Here is a 19,559-nt window from a genome sequence, read left to right as displayed (position 1 = left end):
GCCGGAGGACTCGGGACCACCTCCCCGCCCCTGCCCCTTTTTCAAAGCCCCGGGACATACGCGCGTCCTGGGACTTGCGGGTGCCGCCGAGCCTATGCAGAATAGGCTCGGGGGGGGGGGGGGGTGTTTAAAGGGTTACGCTCGTAACCCTTTGAAAATCTACCCCAATGTGCCTCAGCTATTTAGCTCCTGCTGGATAAGGGCTGTGCTCATCGAAATTCATCTCGGCTTTAGAGAACAAACAGAGAGAAACCCAAATAACAACTATTGTAAAAGGAGATAGTAGGGAACTATTTGGCATAAAAAAGAATGGATTTCTCACCACCTGAAACAAGGAGCATGAAGGAGGAGGAGCAACCATACCCTCCTCATTGGTGCAGACATGCCTACAAAACTCCGGTTCACCCACATACATCCATGCCTTTTACCACTGGGAGACCTTAGACAGGAATGTTTGTTCCTGCCTAAGCCTGGTGAGAGGCTGCTCCGGAGCACTGCAGCAGTTACTACCATGCTGGTAACACACGGTTTGCATCAGCTTTCTTTTTGACTGATGAAGTCTCTTTTCTCTTGGCAGGTCGATGGAAGGCCTAATGGTGGAAGAGAGATATTATCGAGCTCCCATACTGTAACCACTGACACCACAGCAACAGCCTTAGTAAGTATGCAGCTTTCTTGATCAATGCAGCCATCTTGCTGGATCCGTCAGCTGACATTAAAGATTGCCTTACTGATCCCTAGATGTCAACAGCAGTAGAGTTTATCCCTCTCTTTGCCTTCCATTCTCCAACAGGCCAATACAGAACGGTGCGCTCAGCCGGCGCACCATTAGCCTCCGTTTGGCCGCGCGTTTTCCACGCGCTATTTTTACCCCTTATACAGTAAGGGGTAATAGCGCGTGGAAAACGCGCGGCCAACTCCCCCAAAACTAATAGCGCTCATCACATGCAAATGTGATGAGCGCAATACGGAAAGCAAAATGTGCGGCAGACAGCACCAGGCAAGTGTACAGAAAAGCAGAAAAAACTGCTTTTCTGTACACCCTCCGACTTAATATCATAGCGATATTAAGTCAGAGGCCCCAAAATTTAAAAAAATAAAAATCTTCTAAAAAAAAAAAAATCTGCCCGCGGGTTAGAAAACGGGCGCTCAATTTTGCCGGCGTCTGTTTTCCGAACCCATGGCTGTCAGCAGGTTTGACAACCGACGCTGGTAAAATAAAGCGTTGGCTGTCAGACCCCCTGACAACCGCCACTTCCGCAAATAAGGAGGTGCTAGGGATGCGCTAGTGTCCCTAGCGCCTCCTTATTAGCACGGGCCCTAATTTAAATACTGCATTGCGCACCCAGGAGAGGTGCCTGGGCTCGCGTTGGAAGAGCGGGCGCTCGCCTCGAAGCACCGGCTCTCCCGCGCAGTTTACTGTATGGACCTGCAAGTGCCAAGCATGCACTAACTGAACTTATATACCTGCATGCTATAAACTGCCTCTATAGTCAAAAGAATATCCTGAACTTAAGTAAAATATGACAGTGGGCCATCTTGTATTTATTTGACTTATTGCATCAAAAGGGTACACTCCAAGATTTATTGTTTTAATCTCTGAGGTGTGCTTTCCGCATCAAGCATGTTTAAAGCAGCTGCAGGAAGGGACCAGCAGGCAGTTTTTAGTTTGGACAAGTCAAATAAAGGATTATCCGAGCTAAGTGTTGCATGATGTGACAAATGACAGCCTGCTGGAATGGCTCGTCTAGCACATGTCTTAGCTTCTTTCTCCGGGCACCTATAAATCAATAGAAGCTATCTAAGGTTGGCCAATCTACAAAGCAGCATCCTCTGCAAGAGCCATTTGCCAAGATCTGCAGGATGCCACCACATTACCTAAAAGCTGAGCAAGAAAAAACATCTGCCCATGCAAAAATATAATAATCTCTTTAAGAGTTACTAGAGCTGCTATCGTCTGTAAGGAAAATCTCCGTTAATTAAGAAATCTGGGTAGTCTGAGGTCATGTTAAGTATAACCAATGATACCCAAGAAATGTCCTGCATGTGAAAATGGAGACCTAGTAAAGGTTTTAACCAAAGAAGCAATAAGTTTGGTCCAATTATGAGAATGAAATGAAGTTTTATTGGCAAACCGTTCAAGACTGCACATTTTGGGTTGAATTTTCTGAGCCATTTACAAGCATAAAACTCTGTGTGTAACTTTGTGTGTAAACGACTGTACGAAACATAATAGTACATGAGTTACCCAGTTGCATGCATACTTTTATATGAACTGACAAGAGCCATTCTGAGGAGGGGAATCAGACTTGTGTGCATGATGGTAACTTATGATGATGACATTTTGATTTTATAAAGCATGCGCATCAGTTCCCCTGCACAGGTTGTGCCCTTAATGGATCAGGTGTAACTTTGTGCTGATGTTTGTGAGAATACTTGGGCACTTCCATGTGAATTTGCGTAGAAAATTTGAGGTAATGTCTGAGTATAGAAGGTATGTGCAGACTTTACCCCACCCCACCATGCACAGTTATAAAATTACTCTCTTTCTACTAAGATAATTGTGAAGGGATTGCCTAGACTATTTTTTTTTTTACATTGTCAAGTCATACAAACCCTAATTATGAGCCAGTTTCCCCACCCGTAGAAATGATTTCTGTCATTCTGTATCTGGGAGGAAAAGTTTTTGGAAATGAAACTCCATTGTGAGAATATTTTTAGTTGCTCCCCAGGCTTTGAACACCTAGAAGAAGTGCTTCTTGTATCGCTTTTATATTGCCAGAACAAATCTCAGGATTTTAAGAGCCAGTTTTCTCTCCTCAGGATCAAAGTCCCAAGACCGGCAAGCAGACTGCAACGACCATGCCGGCGTTGGTGGGTGCACCGCCTGGCCTGCAGGCGCCCGTGATGGAAACTCGCTCCGTGTCTCCTGTGAGTAGAAAGCAGGGTGCAATGCCCCCATATTCTTCACCATATAGTAAAGTTAGGATCATTCCAGCAATTGGAGTGTCCATGGGTGTATTGTGAGTGACTGAAGATGGTTCAGTCCCAAAAAAGGAAGGGTCTTTGTCTAAAACGTTTATAGGTGTCCCCAAGGGGCCCTGAAGGAGTGGAGAGAAGGCAGTAAGTCTGCTTGCCTGCTCTTTGGAGAGGTTTCTCTCACTCTTCAAGTGGGAAGGCCACTGATCCTTTCAGACACAGAGAGTACGTCTGTTACGTTTTGTGGAAGTGACTCCCTTTGCTTTTTCCACCAAAAGAGAAAACCTCAACCCTTTGCGAATCTCCTATGTCCAAGGATATCTGCTGAGGTGCAGGAAATCCGTCGCTGTAAGCTGCCTTCTGTTTTTGTGCAAGAGAAGTCCGTAAGGACTCGGCGGGGTGCAACCTAAAGAAGAGAGGGGAGCCTCCATGGAAGCCAAGAAATGGGTGATTGGTGCAGCAGAGCCTGCAGTTTGTTCTGGGAAGGTCTTGGAGGCAAGAGATGCCAGAAGCACCCCAGAGATTCATTCCCTTACTCCACATTTTTGTTTGCAGAATACAGAAGCCTGGACAGGATTCTTCTGCTTTTTCAGTATCTCTTAGTTAACTTTTTTTTTTTTTTTTTGGAACACCACATTTTTTGTGAGGAGTCTTTGTATCAGTTGCATGTGATCTTCTTGGGCCTTGCAGCGTGGAGCTGTCCCCCCAGTGAACAAATGCTGATCCGGGTCTGCAGCCAGTTTTTTTCCGTACTCCTGCAGTACTCCCTGTTTGGCCCTTTGCCTTCCGCAGGGAGTGCCCTGAGAAAGAGAGGGGGTTACACCCAGAGGGCTTGTCCCGTCAGACTTGCCCCCAGTTAACTGGGCACTTATGCTTACCTGAAGAAAACAGAGCATAATAAATCCGAAGCTGTTGCTGGGGGTCAGTAATGAGCCAGGTGACTGTGTTTGTTCCCAGATCTCAAGCAGTTTTGTGGGGAAGGACCCCACTCACAGTGCCACAGCTGAAACCCTTTCTACGTCCACCACTACCCATGTAACCAAGGTAAGCCATTGCTAAATTAGTGCGCACAACCGCAGGGCATGCAACATACGTAATAAGAGGGGAAGTTGGTTTTGTTTTTTTTACTTTAACAGTACACTATTGCGATCGATAGTTCTGTCATTTACATTTCCCTTTATGACAAAAGAATGTTAGCTGACTTTTAGCTGTACATGCCCTGTTCCTAGAATGCCCTTGAAGTCATCGGTTGGCACTATGGAAGAGCGAGCTAGTTCAAGTTCAAATTGATTTCATCCAAACTGGAATGATTGGTGTCCTACAGGAACAGGTTGCAAAAAGAGCCTTAGTCAAATCAGAGCGATTTGCACTTTAGCTCAGATCTCTGCATTTGTTCATCTTTAGGGGCCGATGCAATAAAGTGCGCCCAGCCTAGCACACAGGCTCACACGTGGTTGGACGCGCATTTTGAACGCGCTAGGCTAGCACCTGATGCAATAAGGGGATTGGTGCATCCAGAATGCACGCTCAAACAGATGTGTAGCCGATAGCGCCCATCACATGGAAATGAAATGTAGATAAGGCTATTAGCTATTACCCCCCCAATGCAGGAAATGGTTGGGCGCCCAACACACACTTTTTAACATGACAAATTTAACTCCAGCCCCAGAGGTGCAGTAAAGTCGATTTGCGAGTCAAGGGCTCATGAGAAATAAAATACAGTCGTCTATGTTATGATGAGTGGATCTTCCTACTTAGTATCGTTGTGACACCTTCATTTACTACTTGCGGTGGAGAAAAATAAATGCATATTGGCTGGTTTAAAAAAAAACCAACACAATTTCTTATGGCCACACAATTTAGATGCCATAGCAAGGGACACTTAATGTAAGGCACTTCAGCGACCTCAGCAAAATAACAGAAAAATCGGCCTGAAGAAGCAGGGTAAAATGGACCCTCGAATTGAGCACCCGATGCAATTGAGAGCTGTGGCCGCACAATTTTCCCCTAGCGCCCCCTTTTTTTTTTTTTTAATGCTGCCCTTCATTTAAATGCTGCATTGGGTGCCCAGAGGATGTGGCTGCACCCGCGTTAGGAAAACGGGCGTGCAATGCATGCATCGGCCCCCTTGCTCTTTTTCAGCCTGTTTAAATGTGGATGATTTTAGACTTATTGGAAGGACCAGCTTCACATGTCAAGTCAAAGCAGAGCAACACTAAAGTGCAAATACCCTGCAATTCGGTTTTCTCTCACAGCTTTGAAATAGGATATCTTCCCGCCCCACCCCCCCCACCCAAAATAAAAAATTGATTTGAAGTTATCGGAAGAGAAAACAAAATTCCACTGCAAAATTCCATGCACATATGAAGTTATGCAAAATACGCCTTGGGACTTTTGTCTGTTCTTATATATATACTTAGGGGTAGGTTTTAATAGAAGCACGCGAGCGTACATGTGCGCGCCCGATTTTATAACTTGCATGCGCAAGTTATAGAATTGGGGGTCGGCGCGCGCGGGTTTCCCCTGTTCCCTTCCCCTAGCCTGACCTTCCCACCCCTTCCCCCCCCCCCCCCCCCCCCCCCAGCCCTACTCTAACCTCTCCCCTGACCTTTGTCTTACCTTTTGTGCCTGCCTATGGGCAGGCGCAAGTTGCTCATGCCGGTAGCCTGCCAGCACATGATCCTCCGACAAAGCGGCAAACGGCAGCTATGTCGGAGGCCTCTGGCTCCACCCCCAGACCACCCTGCCCCCAGACTGCCCCTTTTTGCAAGCCCCAGGACTTACACGCGTCCCGGGCCTTTTTAAAATAGGCCCAGCGTGCATAACCTCCCCGGATTTACGCGCGTAGGGCTTTTAAAATCCCACCCTTACTGTAGCACTTTTCAGGTAGGGGGTATCCATGGAAGAAAATATTTTTTGTTTCAATTTTTGATTTCCATTTATTTTATTTGGCTTTATTTTCAAAAACATATCATGTGAATAGCACAGGCTAGAACAGCAAATGACATTTTGTTAGTGTTTGTGCCATTTCAGATGGGGAAAAACCACACAAAGCAATATAATAAATATCATTCAGGTTTTTATGGCCTCTTAACATGACAGCACAGCCCTACTTTCTGGCAAAGGTGTTACAGTACTTACTGCAGGGCCTCTCCCAGACTTTTCCTGATGGTCCCAGAGCCGGTTGGGTGTCAGGATATCCGCCGTGAATATGCAAGAGCGAAATCTGCATACAACGGGCCTTCAGGGTAGGCAGATGCATCCCCTGCCTCTGCATTGTGAGTATCCCAGAAAGGCGACTGGCTGTGGGGGTCACCGGAACAGGTTTGGGGTTGAGAGGCACGCAGGAAGCACTGATCCCAAGAGAAGATCTCAGATGCTGCAGCCTCTGAGTTTTGTGCGCCTCACCCCCCTGTTCTTTTGCTCTGACAGACTGTGAAAGGAGGCTTCTCGGAGACCAGGATAGAAAAACGGATCATCATTACGGGAGATGAAGATGTGGACCAAGATCAGGTAGGACCGGGGAAAGCTTGTCAGGGGGGGTCCCTAGAAAGCTTTGTAGCCCGCAGTGTTTTAGCTGCCAGTCATTGAAAGCACCTGATGGAGATGGGGCTTTTTCCTATAGATTGCACAATCATAGTCTGACGAGGACAACAATTTCTTGTTTATTCCAGCTGAGGCCAGAGGTTTATTCTGCTTTTCCGAGCCTGCAAGAGATTACCTTTCTGTATTCTTAATTAAATAATAGAGAGCCCGTGGTAATGCTGAGGTCCTGGGCCAAAGACTTACCACGATAGCAGCAGGCGCGCTGTGTGCCAGAGCCCCCGACTCCTCACTCCCCACCGTCTCCAAATATTTAGAAACATTCGCTCGGTGCTCCCTCCCCCGTTCCCCGACGGCTGACCCCCCCTTCATCTTCAGCAGAGCCGCCAGTATTTAGAAGGGTGAAGACACCTCAAATCCAAAGCAAACCTTTAATGCGGTTTACAAAAAGTGGTTTGAAGCAGCTGGCAGCGAGGCCAGCGCAGGGGCTTCAGAGGGTCCCCGGTTCGCCTCAGCACGCCAGGTCGGCTGGGGTGGGGGGATCCCGGGGGAAAGGGAGCTGTCATCATAATGGGCAAGACCTGGTGGCTGGATTTTAGGGTTCACGAGAACAGATTCCGGAAAGGAGCCCAGGTGCACGGCTCCCGGGCCACGGAGCCATTGCTGCAGTGACCAGACTAGGAGCAGTGTGGCAGGTGTAATGGGAGGGCTGCTCCAGAATCCCAGCACTGGCTTCAACTGAGCTGAGAAGAAAAAGAAGGGAACTACCAAAAAAAACCACAAAAAAAACCCCATCCAGAAAACAGCCGGCTGTAATGTGCCCACTGCTTGGCTCAGGTTAGCAGGAATTTTTTCAAAATATTCATGGTGAGTGTCTTCAAGCTTTGTGTACTCTGTTGGGTCAGAATAGTTTTTTTTGGGGTTTTTTTTTTCCCTGGCAAAATAATTTTGTATTCTGTGCAGAACAAGCACAATCAAACAAAGGCATAACAAGCAACAAACGTATGCATAGGTAAAATGTTTTACAGCTACAGGTTTTCATTACAGTAGTAAAGTTCCCACACACCCACATTCAACACCAGTCTCCCAGTTGCCCTGCTATGTAATCCTGTGCCATTCACCCCCTCACTCGCGCCACAAACCACCTCCCGGTAGGAAGATCAGCATCCCGTCAGCCCAGCCACTATGCTCCAATATCTTGGAGGCCCCCCCCTCCTCCCCACAGTTTGGAGAGTACCCAAGTTACCAGCATTTTGAGGTCCAAGTTGCTCAAAAAATAACTTCAAAGCAGCTACCTGTGGTTTAGGAACTTTACACTTAGATATTTCTACATCTAGCCACTCCATTTGCATAAGTAAAAGCATTTGAGATTGCCACTGAGTTAATGTGGGGACGAAATCCCCTGTCCACTGCTGTAAGATGCATTTACAGGCCATAAGTAAAGCCAGCTGTTTGAATTTTTCCTTGTTTTTAGCAGACCTGGAGACTCCACAAGCAACGGCAAACTGTATGATCAGTAGCACCTTTTCCCAAAAGGGCACTATTCACGGGCATTTGAGAAATCTGTGAACCAGTGTCCCATTGTCGCCATCACACGTGCCACATGCTGGGGATAGAGCCGGCCTGATATTGTCTACATAAGCATGGGGGGCGTAACTTGTACCCCATCTCTCTCATCCTCCAATCAATGGCGATTGTGTATAAGCTTTCAAAACCTTTCTTCATATCGCTGGGTTGCAACCCCAGTACCAAATTCCTGGCCCCAGTATCGGCTGGGTGCAGTCAGAGGCGGCTTTAATAACCGTTGCTTACATAGACTAGGTTTCCTTATCAAAACGTCCTGGACGTCGTTTAAAAAGGACCGCTCAAGTGAGAAAGTCTCCTCAGCCCACTGCAGGGATCTCCAGATACTGCCTCGCTTCTATAAAAAAAAAAAAAAAGCGAAGAGTTGTGAGCAGGGCACCTGGAACAAAGCTTGTAACGATGAAAAGGAGTGAACCACGAACGTCCTCTTCATAACACTCCACAATGTGTTTTAACCCAGGATGTTTCCGGGTGAGAAATATGATGCTGCATTCCAGACCAGGAAGGAAATCTGCATTATCCATCAGGGCCAATAATGGGGTGCTATAAGCCTTGAGACCCCAGCGTGATCTGAGCCACTTCCCCAAGCAAGCACACAGGGACTCATTAAAACAATACTGTTCCTCGTTCTTTGCAGAGAAATATCAGTGGCATGAACAAAGTGCAGATCTGGAATGTCAGTCCCACCTTCCTCCTTGCTGCAAAGCAGTTTATCGTAACTGATCTTAATGCGTTTGCCAAGCCAGCTAAATTTTAAAAATAAAGATCTGAACAGGGCAAATTCACTCCGGGACAGCCAACAGGGGGAGCATTTGTAATTTGTGCAGGATTTTGGGAAGGATCACCCTCTTCAGGAGGGCACAGCGTCCCGAGAATGAAAGAGGGAGCTCCTGCCAAGTGTGTGATTGCGCTTTGATCCCAGATAGGGCATCTTTAATGTTTAGGTCACGCAAAAAAAAAAAAAAAAAGGTAAGGTGACATGGAATCAAAACCCCTAAACATTTCAATTGGCTCTGCACCCAAGAGAAAGGGAACATGCTCTCCCAGGAGTCCTGAAAGTTAATATCAATTGCCAGCGCCTCAGGTTTGTCAAATTAATTTTCAAACTGGCAATCAAGTAGAATTTTGAAAATAAGTTAAAGATCATGGGTATGTCTGTGAGTTGGGTCCCCAACAAAGACCAAAATATCATCAGCAAACAGAGAGATCTTTTAGGGTTTGTTTGCCTAGTGTGATACCCTGAAATTGTGTATCTGCTCGTAGTTTGATAGCCAAAGGCTCTATGGCTAAAATAAATAAAAGCAGCGACAATGGGCATCCTGCCGAGCTCCACACTGCAAGTTAAAGTGATGGGAAACCGCACTATTAATAAGTATGCGAGCAGAGGGATTGTTGTGTAAAATTGTCAAGCAAGTCAAAATATTTCCACAAAACCCTTATTGTTTTAGCTCCTGAAACACAAAATCCCACGTGAAGGAATGGAACGCTTTTTTCAGTTTCAAAACGTAGAATTAATGCTCTTTTGTTGTCCTTTCCTAGTTAAGGCAGCTATCAACCTACACATATTCCACATCCCATCTCTCCCTTTTATAAATCCAGTTTGGTCTTCAGCGATCAACGTTAGAGGCGATTGATTAATTCTATGAGCTAATATTGCCACCATAATTTTTTATGTCTACATTTAACAATGAAATGGGACGTAAGACCCTACCTCTAAGTGGTCTTTATTTTTTTGGCAGGATCACTATCAAAGAGAGATGGCATCTGCAGTCAACAGCATGTTATAAAATTTTGCTAAAGGGGGCAGAAACAGGAATTTCCAGACTTTGTACAATTCTGGACTCAGACCATCTAATCCTGTGGCTTTATCCAGTTTGAGCCCCTGAATGACTTGATAAATTTCCTCATCACAGACTGGGAGATTGTGTCAATCTAATTGCTCTGGCAATACGTTGGGCCAAGAAAAATGTTCAAAAAAAAAACTATTGCTGGGTTACCCTATCCATTGTTTCATGCCCATATAAATTCTAAAAATATTCCACTTGAGCCACGTAAGCTACAATATGGCCTCTCATGACAGCTTTACCCACTTCCCATAAGAGTGAGGGTGAAGTATCAGCATTATCGTTCTCAGATAAATAATCCGACTGCTGTTTAGACAAATAGGTGTGGAAGATTTCGTTCTAAAATAACCCTGGACTCGTTCTCCGGGAGAATGACTGATGACGAGTCCCCCCATCTCCCAATCCAAAAGACACCGGAGCATGGTCCAAGATGTATATGGTTCCAATGGTTTAGTCGCCAACCCTGGCAGATAGTTCTGAAATTAGAAAATAGTCTTACTGTGAGTATGATTTGTGTGGGTTTGAGAAAAATGTAAAATCCAGTCCGTCTGGGTGGAGAGTCCACCATAAATCTAACAAACTCAGTTATTTACATAGAAAATTTACCACTGTGCTGCTTTTAGTGGCTATCAATCTATTCCATTTAGGTTGACCCCTTCAGTCAGTTTATAGTCTATAAAACCAAGCAATTTTGCATAATCTCTGCAAAAATAAAATGTGTGATACATGTCAGAGGCATATATGTTACAAAGTGCCATTTTTTTGCCTATAGAGTGTACCCAACACTATAGCATATCTACCCTCCGCATCCTGGACATGATGATCAATCTGGATAGGCAAGAATAGTTTCTAACAGAACTATTCCCAATTCCACCCTGGTTCGCTGCTGACAAAGATGAACCATTCGCCCCACTTCCTGTAATAGCTGGTATGCCTTGGAGACCACCCATTCCACTACTGACTAGGCCTGATTTATAAAGCAGTTTCTCCCATTTTATGTACTTGTGAAAAAGAGTTTTATGACGAGGAACCTGATGGGGCTTTATATGAGATGGGAGAAACCAGTTTAACAGATGTTAGGACATGTGTAGAGAAATGCCTCAAGGCCTTTATTATTAAAAAGATAACAGCTTTACAGCACATGTTTTAGAAAGAATAAAATCTCAGATACTTGCTTCAGACACTTTCCTTTCTGCTTCTTTTTATCCCCAGTCTAGGATGGATTAAGGCAGAGGCATCCAGTCCTTGCCACATGGGCAACGAGCTGAGCCTCAGTTACATTCAGCTGCTGTCTTCTTTTGCACCAGAAATTTTATTTTATGACACTCTAAGAATTCCTTGATATTAAACCGCCACCACACTGAAAGCTCTGAAAAACCACATGTGAAATGTGCACTACTGGGTTCATACTGGTTTGCTATATTACTGATAGTGGGCTAACAGTTGAATTAAGTGATAATATTATTTATTAACAGGCGTTGGCTATGGCGATTAAAGAAGCAAAGTTGCAACACCCTGACATGCTGGTAACCAAAGCTGTGGTATACAGAGAGACAGAATCATCCCTGGAGGACAAGGAAAAGAAACCTCAGGTAGAAAATATAAAGATCCAGAGAGAGAGAGTGACCTAGTGGTTAGAACCCAATGGGTTCAAATCCCCACCTCCCTTATGACCTTGGGAAAATAACATTATCTCCCATTGCCTATGGTACCCACTTACAGGCCGATGCAATATAGTGCGCTCAGGCTAGTGCACTGGGAAACACTCCATTGGATGCATGTTTTGGGTGCGCTAAATTAACACCTCCCCTCCCCCCCCCCCCCCCCATATGCAATAAGAGGATTAGCATCCAATTGAGCACATGATCACATGCAATTGAGCAAATTCCATGTAGATGAGACTATAAGCTATTACTCTGCAATGCCAAAAATTGCCACTTGGCCAAAGCACCCATTTTAATGTGGAAAATCTAACGCCTGCCTGGGAGTTGGCGTTAAAGCCTGCTGTGCTCAAGGGCTCACTGGAAAAAACAAAAAAATCCTGCTTTCTGTGATTCCTCCTATTAGTAGCATCACAATACTAAGTGGGAGAAACCACAGAAAGCAGGATCGTGCCGCACTCAAGGGCTCAACAAAAAAAACCTGCTTTCCTAGCGTGCAGCAGATGGACTCAGGACCAATGGGTATAGTGTACACCTGATAGCAGTTGGAGACGGATCAGATTTCAATCTGACGTCAGCCCTAGTACATATACCCCTGCAGGAAGTGCAGCTCTTCAGTATTTTCTGTCTCCATAGCAGTTAGGGACTCTATGCATGCTCGCACAGAATAATTTTACCAAAGAAAACCAAAATAAGAAGAAATCTTACCTCTACAGACGAGCCCCGCTCTCCTGCGGTGACACCCATGGGTCCCTCCCCCAGCTGAGAATTCCCGAGGTGATTTCCGTGATCCCTTGGAGGTAAGCCTCGGACCGGCAGCCGACCCTCGGCGGGGACCTAGCCCCCGACATCGGGTGAGGCTGAGAGGCAGTGGGTGCAACTTCGAGCGCGGTGATGAAGGTATTTTCCTTCTCCCCCCGCAGCCGGAGACCGCCCGGAACGAGACCGGGAAGCGCAGAGACAAGGTAAGGTAGAAATCTATTTAAAAGTCTCCGGTCTCCGAAGCTCGAGGTGTCGCACAGGTCACCAGCCGGGACCAGTGCCACCGGGTTGATCTGCCCTAGCAGGGCTTTGCCCCGGTCAGATCTGAGGGTCCTCCCATGTGGATACCCTCCGAGGTGGTCGCCATATTGTCCTCGTGGTCGCTGTCACCATTTTGATCTGTTTGCCGCCCTGTCTGCCATCCCGATCCTTGCGCACAGAGGCGAGCCATGTGCACAAATTCCTTGTGCATACAACGTCGTGCGCCCAAGTACCGTGTGCACAAGCGATGCGCATACCCACGCGTTTACTGTGCTGGGTGCATAACTTCGATCTGTGCGCGCAACAGCGCACACATCTGAGCGCGCACCAAATCTACGCGCAAAACTTCGATGCACCGGAGCACATAACTGTATTTTACGCACACAAGCCATGGCACCACCGGAAAAGAAACTCAAAGCTCAGGGCCTTTGTCCAGCATGCCACATTAGAGCTGCACAGCATGAGGAGGCCACGGCCCTGTGTATACAGTGTGAGGAGGCCCTAGGGGATCCAGCCCATGGCCCTCCCCAGCCGGTGCCGGGTTCCAGCCTCTCGAACAGTATGCCGGACCTAGCATCTCCCAGCGGGACCCAACCTCAAACGGGGCTCCCCAGGGACACGACGCCTCTGAATTTAGACCCAGCATCTATCTCCTGGGTGGAATTCTTCAAAGGTCTGCATACCTTCGTCCACATGCATCCGGAGCCTCCGATAATACGGCCACAAGCTCCACCAGAGGACCTCAACATCCCAGGACCCTCTAAGCCCAGGGAAGTGATTCCACCACTGAGAAGCCCCACCTTCAGGGACACAGACAACTCAGAAGAGGATTCAGAACCCCTGGAGGAAGGGGAACTCCCTCCGGGGACAGAGCCCCACCGAACCATGAGACGCTTCTTCACCAAGGACGAGCTTCCAGACCTGGTCACACATAAGCTTGAAGGAGCTGGCTATCCCGGGCACAAGTGCCTCAGGGGAACCTAAGACGAATCTCCTACTAGAGGGACTCTGTCAGACCTACTGTTATTTCCCACTATTAGAAGCCATCCAACAGCTAATTGACCTGGAATGGGATGCCCCGGAGACTATGTTCAAAGAGGGGCATGCTCTGGCAGCCATGTACCCTCTGGATCCAGCTGCCAAAGATCTGGCGTGTCCGAAAGTGGATGCCATGGTCTGCGCGGTTTCGAAGCGCACTACTATCCCAGTGGAGGGAGGAGCAGCATTCAAGGATGCTCAAGACAGACGTCTGGAATCCATCCTCAAACAGTCCTTAGAAGTCTCCGCTATGTCTCTACAGATCGCAGCCTGCTGTGCCGTGGTGGCACGCGCCAATTATCACAGACCAAGAACAACACTCCTGGGGAAGCCCTTGAACCAGCAGTATCATTCCTCACGGATGCCGCTTCTGACCTGGTGCACACTGCAGCTAGAGGAGTGTCATCAGCTGTGGCAGCCAGAAGACAACTCTGGCTCCGAAGCTGGTCGGCAGACGCATCTTCCGAAACAAGACTCACAAGGATGCCCTTCAAGGGAACCCTCCTGTTCGGAAGTGAACTAGAGAAACTAGCCAACAAATGGGGTGAATCCCCACAGCCGCGGCTATGGAGGACAGGAATAAGAGAAACCAGTGACCCTTCCCCTGAATGTCCAGGGGCAGAGGATCACAGTGCTTCAACCCATACAGAAGCACATATCAAGCGGCCCGCCCCGCAGGCCAGAGCCAGTCCTTTCGGAACAAGCACAACAAAAGGGGAGCCAGCTCAGGCCCAGGCCCTAGCCGCACCCCACAATGAAAATCAGCCGACCCGTCCAAAGGAAGAAGCCATAGGGGGCAGACTTGCCCTATTCTACCAAAGATGGGTCGAGAGAACTTCGGACAAGTGGGTCCTAACCATCATTCAAGAGGTATATTACCTGGATTTCCACCACTTCACTCCAGACAAGTTTGTGGAATCCCCCTGCCATGACCCTTCCAAGAGGATGGCAGTGGAAGCTACACTGACCAGATTGCTAGCCTTAGAGACTATAACACCGGTGCCCGCACAACAAATAAATGCTGGGCATTATTCCATCTATTTTATCATTCCCAAGAAAGAAGGAACATTCATGCCCATCCTGGACCTCAAGTCGGTCAACCACCACCTGAAGATTCCTCGCTTCCACATGGAAACCCTACGCTCGGTAATAAGGGTGATACAACCAGGAGAGTTCCTTACATCCCTGGACCTGTCGGAAGCTTACCTACACATTCCGATCCATCAAGAGCATCAGCGTTTTCTACGCTTCTCGATCCTGGACAGTCACTACCAGTTCCGGGCACTTCCATTCGGATTAGTTGCATCTTCTCCGATGTTCACCAAGATCATGGTGGTAGTGGCAGCAACACTGAGGAAGGAAGGAATCCTTGTACACCCTTATCTAGACGATTGGCTAATCAGGGCGAAATCCCCAGAGGAAAGCCACCAGGCGACCAACAGAGTCAAAACTCTACTGGAGAGCCTCGGGTGGGTGGTCAACACAAACAAGATCAGTCTGCAACCCTCCCAATCTCTAGAATACTTGGGAGTCCGGTTCGACACCAAACAAGACAAGGTCATCCTGACACCGACAAGGAGATTAAAACTGATGACCCTGTTGTGAGCCCTGTTGAGCAAGCTTTGTCCCACGGCATGGGACTACCTCCAAGTCCTCGGCCTCATGGCATCCACACTGGAAGTAGTGCCATGGGCAAGAGCTCACATGAGACCCCTACAGCGCTCACTACTATCACGATGGAATCCACTGTCCCAGAGCTACACTGTACGTCTTCAGCTCCCGGACAAAGTTCGGACCCAACTACGATGATGGCTACAAGAAGGCCATCTGAGCCAGGGAGTGAGACTATCCTCACCATCCTGGATCCTGCTCACCACGGACACCAGCCTACGAGGATGGGGAGCACACTGCCAGGAGCTAATCACCCAGGGGCAATGGAACAAGGAAGAGTCGGGGTGGAACATCAATCGCCTAGAGGCCTGGGCAGTCAGACTAGCCTGCCTACGGTTTGGTCACAGACTCAGAGACAAGTCAGTCAGAGTAATGTCAGACAACGCCACAACAGTGGCCTACATCAACTGTCAGGGAGGAACCAGAAGCCAACAGGTGTCTCTGGAAATAGACCTCTTAATGTCATGGGTGGAAGCGAACCTTCAAGAGATCTCGGCCATCCACATTGTGGGGAAAGACAACGTCGCTGCGGATTACCTCAGCAGAGAAAGTCTAGACCCAGGAGAATGGAGGCTGTCGACCACAGCATTCCAATTGATAGTAAACCGTTGGGGAACACCAACCATGGACCTCCTGGCAAACTGGTCCAACGCCCAAGTACCCAGCTTCTTCAGCCGCAGACAGGAACCCCAGTCCCAGGGAATCGATACCATGGTACAGACCTGGCCACAGGAGACTGTTATATGCCTTCCCGCAGTGGCCCCTATTGGGCGCAATCATCAAAAGATAGAACACCACAGGGGACCAGTACTCCTAGTGGCCCCGGACTGGCCAAGAAGACCGTGGTACACAGACATGCGAAGGCTGCTGATAGGGAGCCCCCTCCCGCTACCTCCACACAGAGACCTGCTCCAACAAAGTCCGATCTTCCACGAGGATCCAGCTCGATTCTCTCTTACGGTCTGGCCATTGAGAGGACTCACCTGAGGAAGAGCGGATACTCGGGGGCAGTAATTGACACCCTACTCTGAGCACGCAAGTTCTCCACATCCCTAACATACATAAGGATTTGGAGAGTATTCGAAGCCTGGTGTGAGGACCACGACATCATTCCACGCTCAGTAAAAATTCCTGCGATTTTGGAATTCCTGCAGAACGGCCTACAGAAGGGATTGTCTCTCAACTCCATCAAGGTACAGGTGGCCGCATTGTCATGCTACGGAACCAAGAGTGAGAGCGGCAGCATAGCCTCTCACTCGGATGTTTCCCGCTTCCTGAAAGGAGTCAAGCAGATCCGACCACCCCTAAAGTGGCCGGTGCCTCTTTGGAACCTCAACCTGGTCCTAGATTTCTTAGCAGGAGCTTCCTTCAGACCTCTTCGCGGCCTGTCTCTCCGACTATTAACTTTGAAGACAGCCTTCCTGGTGGCAGTGTGTTCGGCCCATCATATCTCCGAGCTACAAGCACTATCCTGCCGGGAGCCGTTCCTCAGACTCACCCCGGGAACCATCCAGTTACGCACAGTTCCATCATTCCTCCCCAAAGTGGTATCTCGCTTCCATCTCAACCAAACCATCTCGCTACCATTGCCAGATGAGCATAAGAATTCGAAAGAGTCTCGCAGCCTACGCCATCTTAACATCGGCAGACTCCTAGTCTGATACCTGGAAAGGTCGGAATCCGTACGAAAGACGGACCATCTGTTCGTCCTTCACAGCGGGAAGAAGCAAGGGGAAGCGGCCTCGCGAGCAATCATAGCCCGCTAGATTAAAGAAGTCATCAAGGCGGCCTACGTAGAAGCAGGCAAGCCACTGCCTTTACAAGGCCCATTCTACTAGAGCCCAGGCAGTGTCCTGGGCGGAAACCAAGATGCTGTCACCCTCTGAGATCTGTAGGGCAGCGACATGGTCCTCCATCCACACCTTCTCCAGGTTTTACTGCCTGGATGTTCAGGCTCGGGAGGACACAGCATTTGCAAGGGCAGTACTAAGTGGCTCATGGGCAGCCTCCCACCCGGTTCAGGAGTAGCTTTTATACATCCCATTGGTCCTGAGTCCATCTGCTAAACGCTAGGAAATGGAGAAATTACTTACCTGATAATTTCGTTTTCCTTAATGTAGACAGATGGACTCCGCATCCCACCCACGGCTGCCGTTACTCATGGAATTCTCGGGTGACATCCCCGAGAGCGAGTGATTCACAGGTAAGCCATGCTTTCCTTCAGCTAGGACACCCATCCTACCGGGTGTCGACGTTTGTCGGTTGAGGGCCCTGGCGGTCTCCAGCTATAACCAAGTCAACCGGTTCAAATTAATTAAGTTATCAAAGTTATAAAGTTAATCAAGTTATTCAAATTATTCAGTCATACATATATCCACAATGCTTTTCGAGGAGAATACTGAAGAGCTGCACTTCCTGCAGGGGTATATGTATTAGGGACTGACGTCAGATTGAAATCTGATCCGCCTCCAACTGCTATCAGGAGTACACTATACCCATTGGTCCTGAGTCCATCTGTCTACACTAAGGAAAACGAAATTATCAGGTAAGTAATTTCTCCATATCTATGGTTCCTCATAGGGTAACCACAGAAAGCAGCATCCCCAAGGTCTGGCCCAGTTGGAATTCCTGCTGGCAGTAAGTGAAGTAGCGAATAAATTAATATTACGGGTCAGGCACTTAATATTAATGTATTCACTCTTTCACTTTCTGCGGATTGGTTCACTCACTGTCACATGTCAGTGAAAGGACTAATCCTGTTTGAGAAGGCTGTCTTGAAAGGGAATTGATCCTTTCACTGACCAATCAGGAACAGCCCTGCTGGGTGTGGGGAGGGAGATCTGGCCAGGCTGTTGTAGGCGCACAGCCACGACTCCTGGGCGCCCGATGCAGAATGCTAGGGACATACAAATTACCCATTGTGCGTCCCTTTTAGCGCGGCAGCTCATTTGCCTATTGCAGTGGTTCCCAACCCTGTCCTGGGGACCCTCCAGCCAGTCAGGTTTTCAGGATATCCATAATGAAGATGCATGAGACAAAATTTGCATCCACTGCCTCCATAACATGCAAATTTTTTCCCATGCATTTTCATTGTGGATATCCTTTAAACCTAACTGGCTGGGGGGGTCCCCAGGACAGGGTTGGGAAGCACTGGCCTATTGCATCGAGCGCCCAGGAGAGATGGATGTACGCACGTTCAAAAAAAATGTTTGCATGCACGTATTTCACGCGATGATATTGCATCGACCTGTTGGATTGTAAGCTCTCTGGGGAAGGGAATTAGAATACCTGAATTCTAATAGTGCTGTAAGCTGCTTTGAGTATCATTTAGAAAGGCGGGCTAAAAATGAAAACAGTAAGCCAAGCATCCAGCATAGATACTGTAGAACAGCTTTTTCAGTTCAAGAATTAATTAATTCATGTTAAAATTAAATTTGTCTTTTTCCCTGATTACCCACCCCCAGCAAAAAGTTGTTCAAAACTGATGAAATGGGTTTTAACTGCGATACCATTGGACCTCCAGGATGTAAATTAATGTGCTATTGTAACCAGTTCTGTGCGCTTCCAGGTTCCAAAAATAATCTTTTTGTTTAGCTAATGGCGCAGATGAGCACTGCCTTTGAAGGCATAAACATAAAATATCCACTAAATAAAATATGTATGGTTCAAGAATTTCATATCACATCTTTAATTCTTTCTGAAGCATCATAACAAATATATTTTATAGAAAATTTTTCAAAATTCTTACTTCAAAAATATTTCTAATTGGCTACATAATATATAGTGTAACGTTCTCCCTTCTCCTCCCCCGGATGTTGGTAACTTGGTAACAAGCAGAACAAAGATGTGCACGCTGCTGGCCCAGTGACAGTGCTGTGCTGTGCAGAGGATCTGGACTCTCTTTCCAGGCTGGAATTTTGCTAATCGGGTCGGCTCGGGATGCTGGGGAGATTGCATTCGCAGAACATGGCAGGTTTTGAGGGGGGGGGAGGGGGAGGAAATATCAGCCATCGCTCTGCTGGGACACCTACTGGTCAGAATCAGAAATTGCGGTTACATGTTCCAGCAGGAGCTGCGCAATATGGTCCCGTCCCCCCCCCCTGGTAATGGCTGGGACAAAGGGAGTGGTATTGGGGGGGCGTAAAAAAACCTCAGTAGTTGTGCCTGAAGGCTCATGGCAGCAATTCACATCACGAGGGCTGGTTCTGTTTGAGAT

General features: G+C 47.7%; 1 protein-coding gene across 4 annotated transcripts in view; it reads left to right on the top strand.

The window, feature by feature from the left end:
- Positions 1-19,559, top strand: part of EPB41L1 (erythrocyte membrane protein band 4.1 like 1) — a 297,891-nt gene that overhangs the window by 273,999 nt on the left and 4,333 nt on the right. For all 4 annotated transcript variants that reach the window (XM_029611762.1, XM_029611761.1, XM_029611759.1 and 1 more), the window contains 5 exons: positions 578-658; positions 2,824-2,931; positions 3,937-4,023; positions 6,412-6,492; positions 11,426-11,542. In XM_029611762.1, coding sequence (XP_029467622.1) covers positions 578-658; positions 2,824-2,931; positions 3,937-4,023; positions 6,412-6,492; positions 11,426-11,542 — 474 coding nt within the window. The remainder of the gene's footprint in view (positions 1-577; positions 659-2,823; positions 2,932-3,936; positions 4,024-6,411; positions 6,493-11,425; positions 11,543-19,559) is intronic.

The sequence above is a fragment of the Rhinatrema bivittatum genome, chromosome 8 (assembly GCF_901001135.1).
Source record: "Rhinatrema bivittatum chromosome 8, aRhiBiv1.1, whole genome shotgun sequence".
NCBI lineage: Eukaryota > Metazoa > Chordata > Amphibia > Gymnophiona > Rhinatrematidae > Rhinatrema > Rhinatrema bivittatum.
Note: the sequence above shows the minus strand (reverse complement) of the source record. Positions and strands in the feature narration are given on the sequence as shown.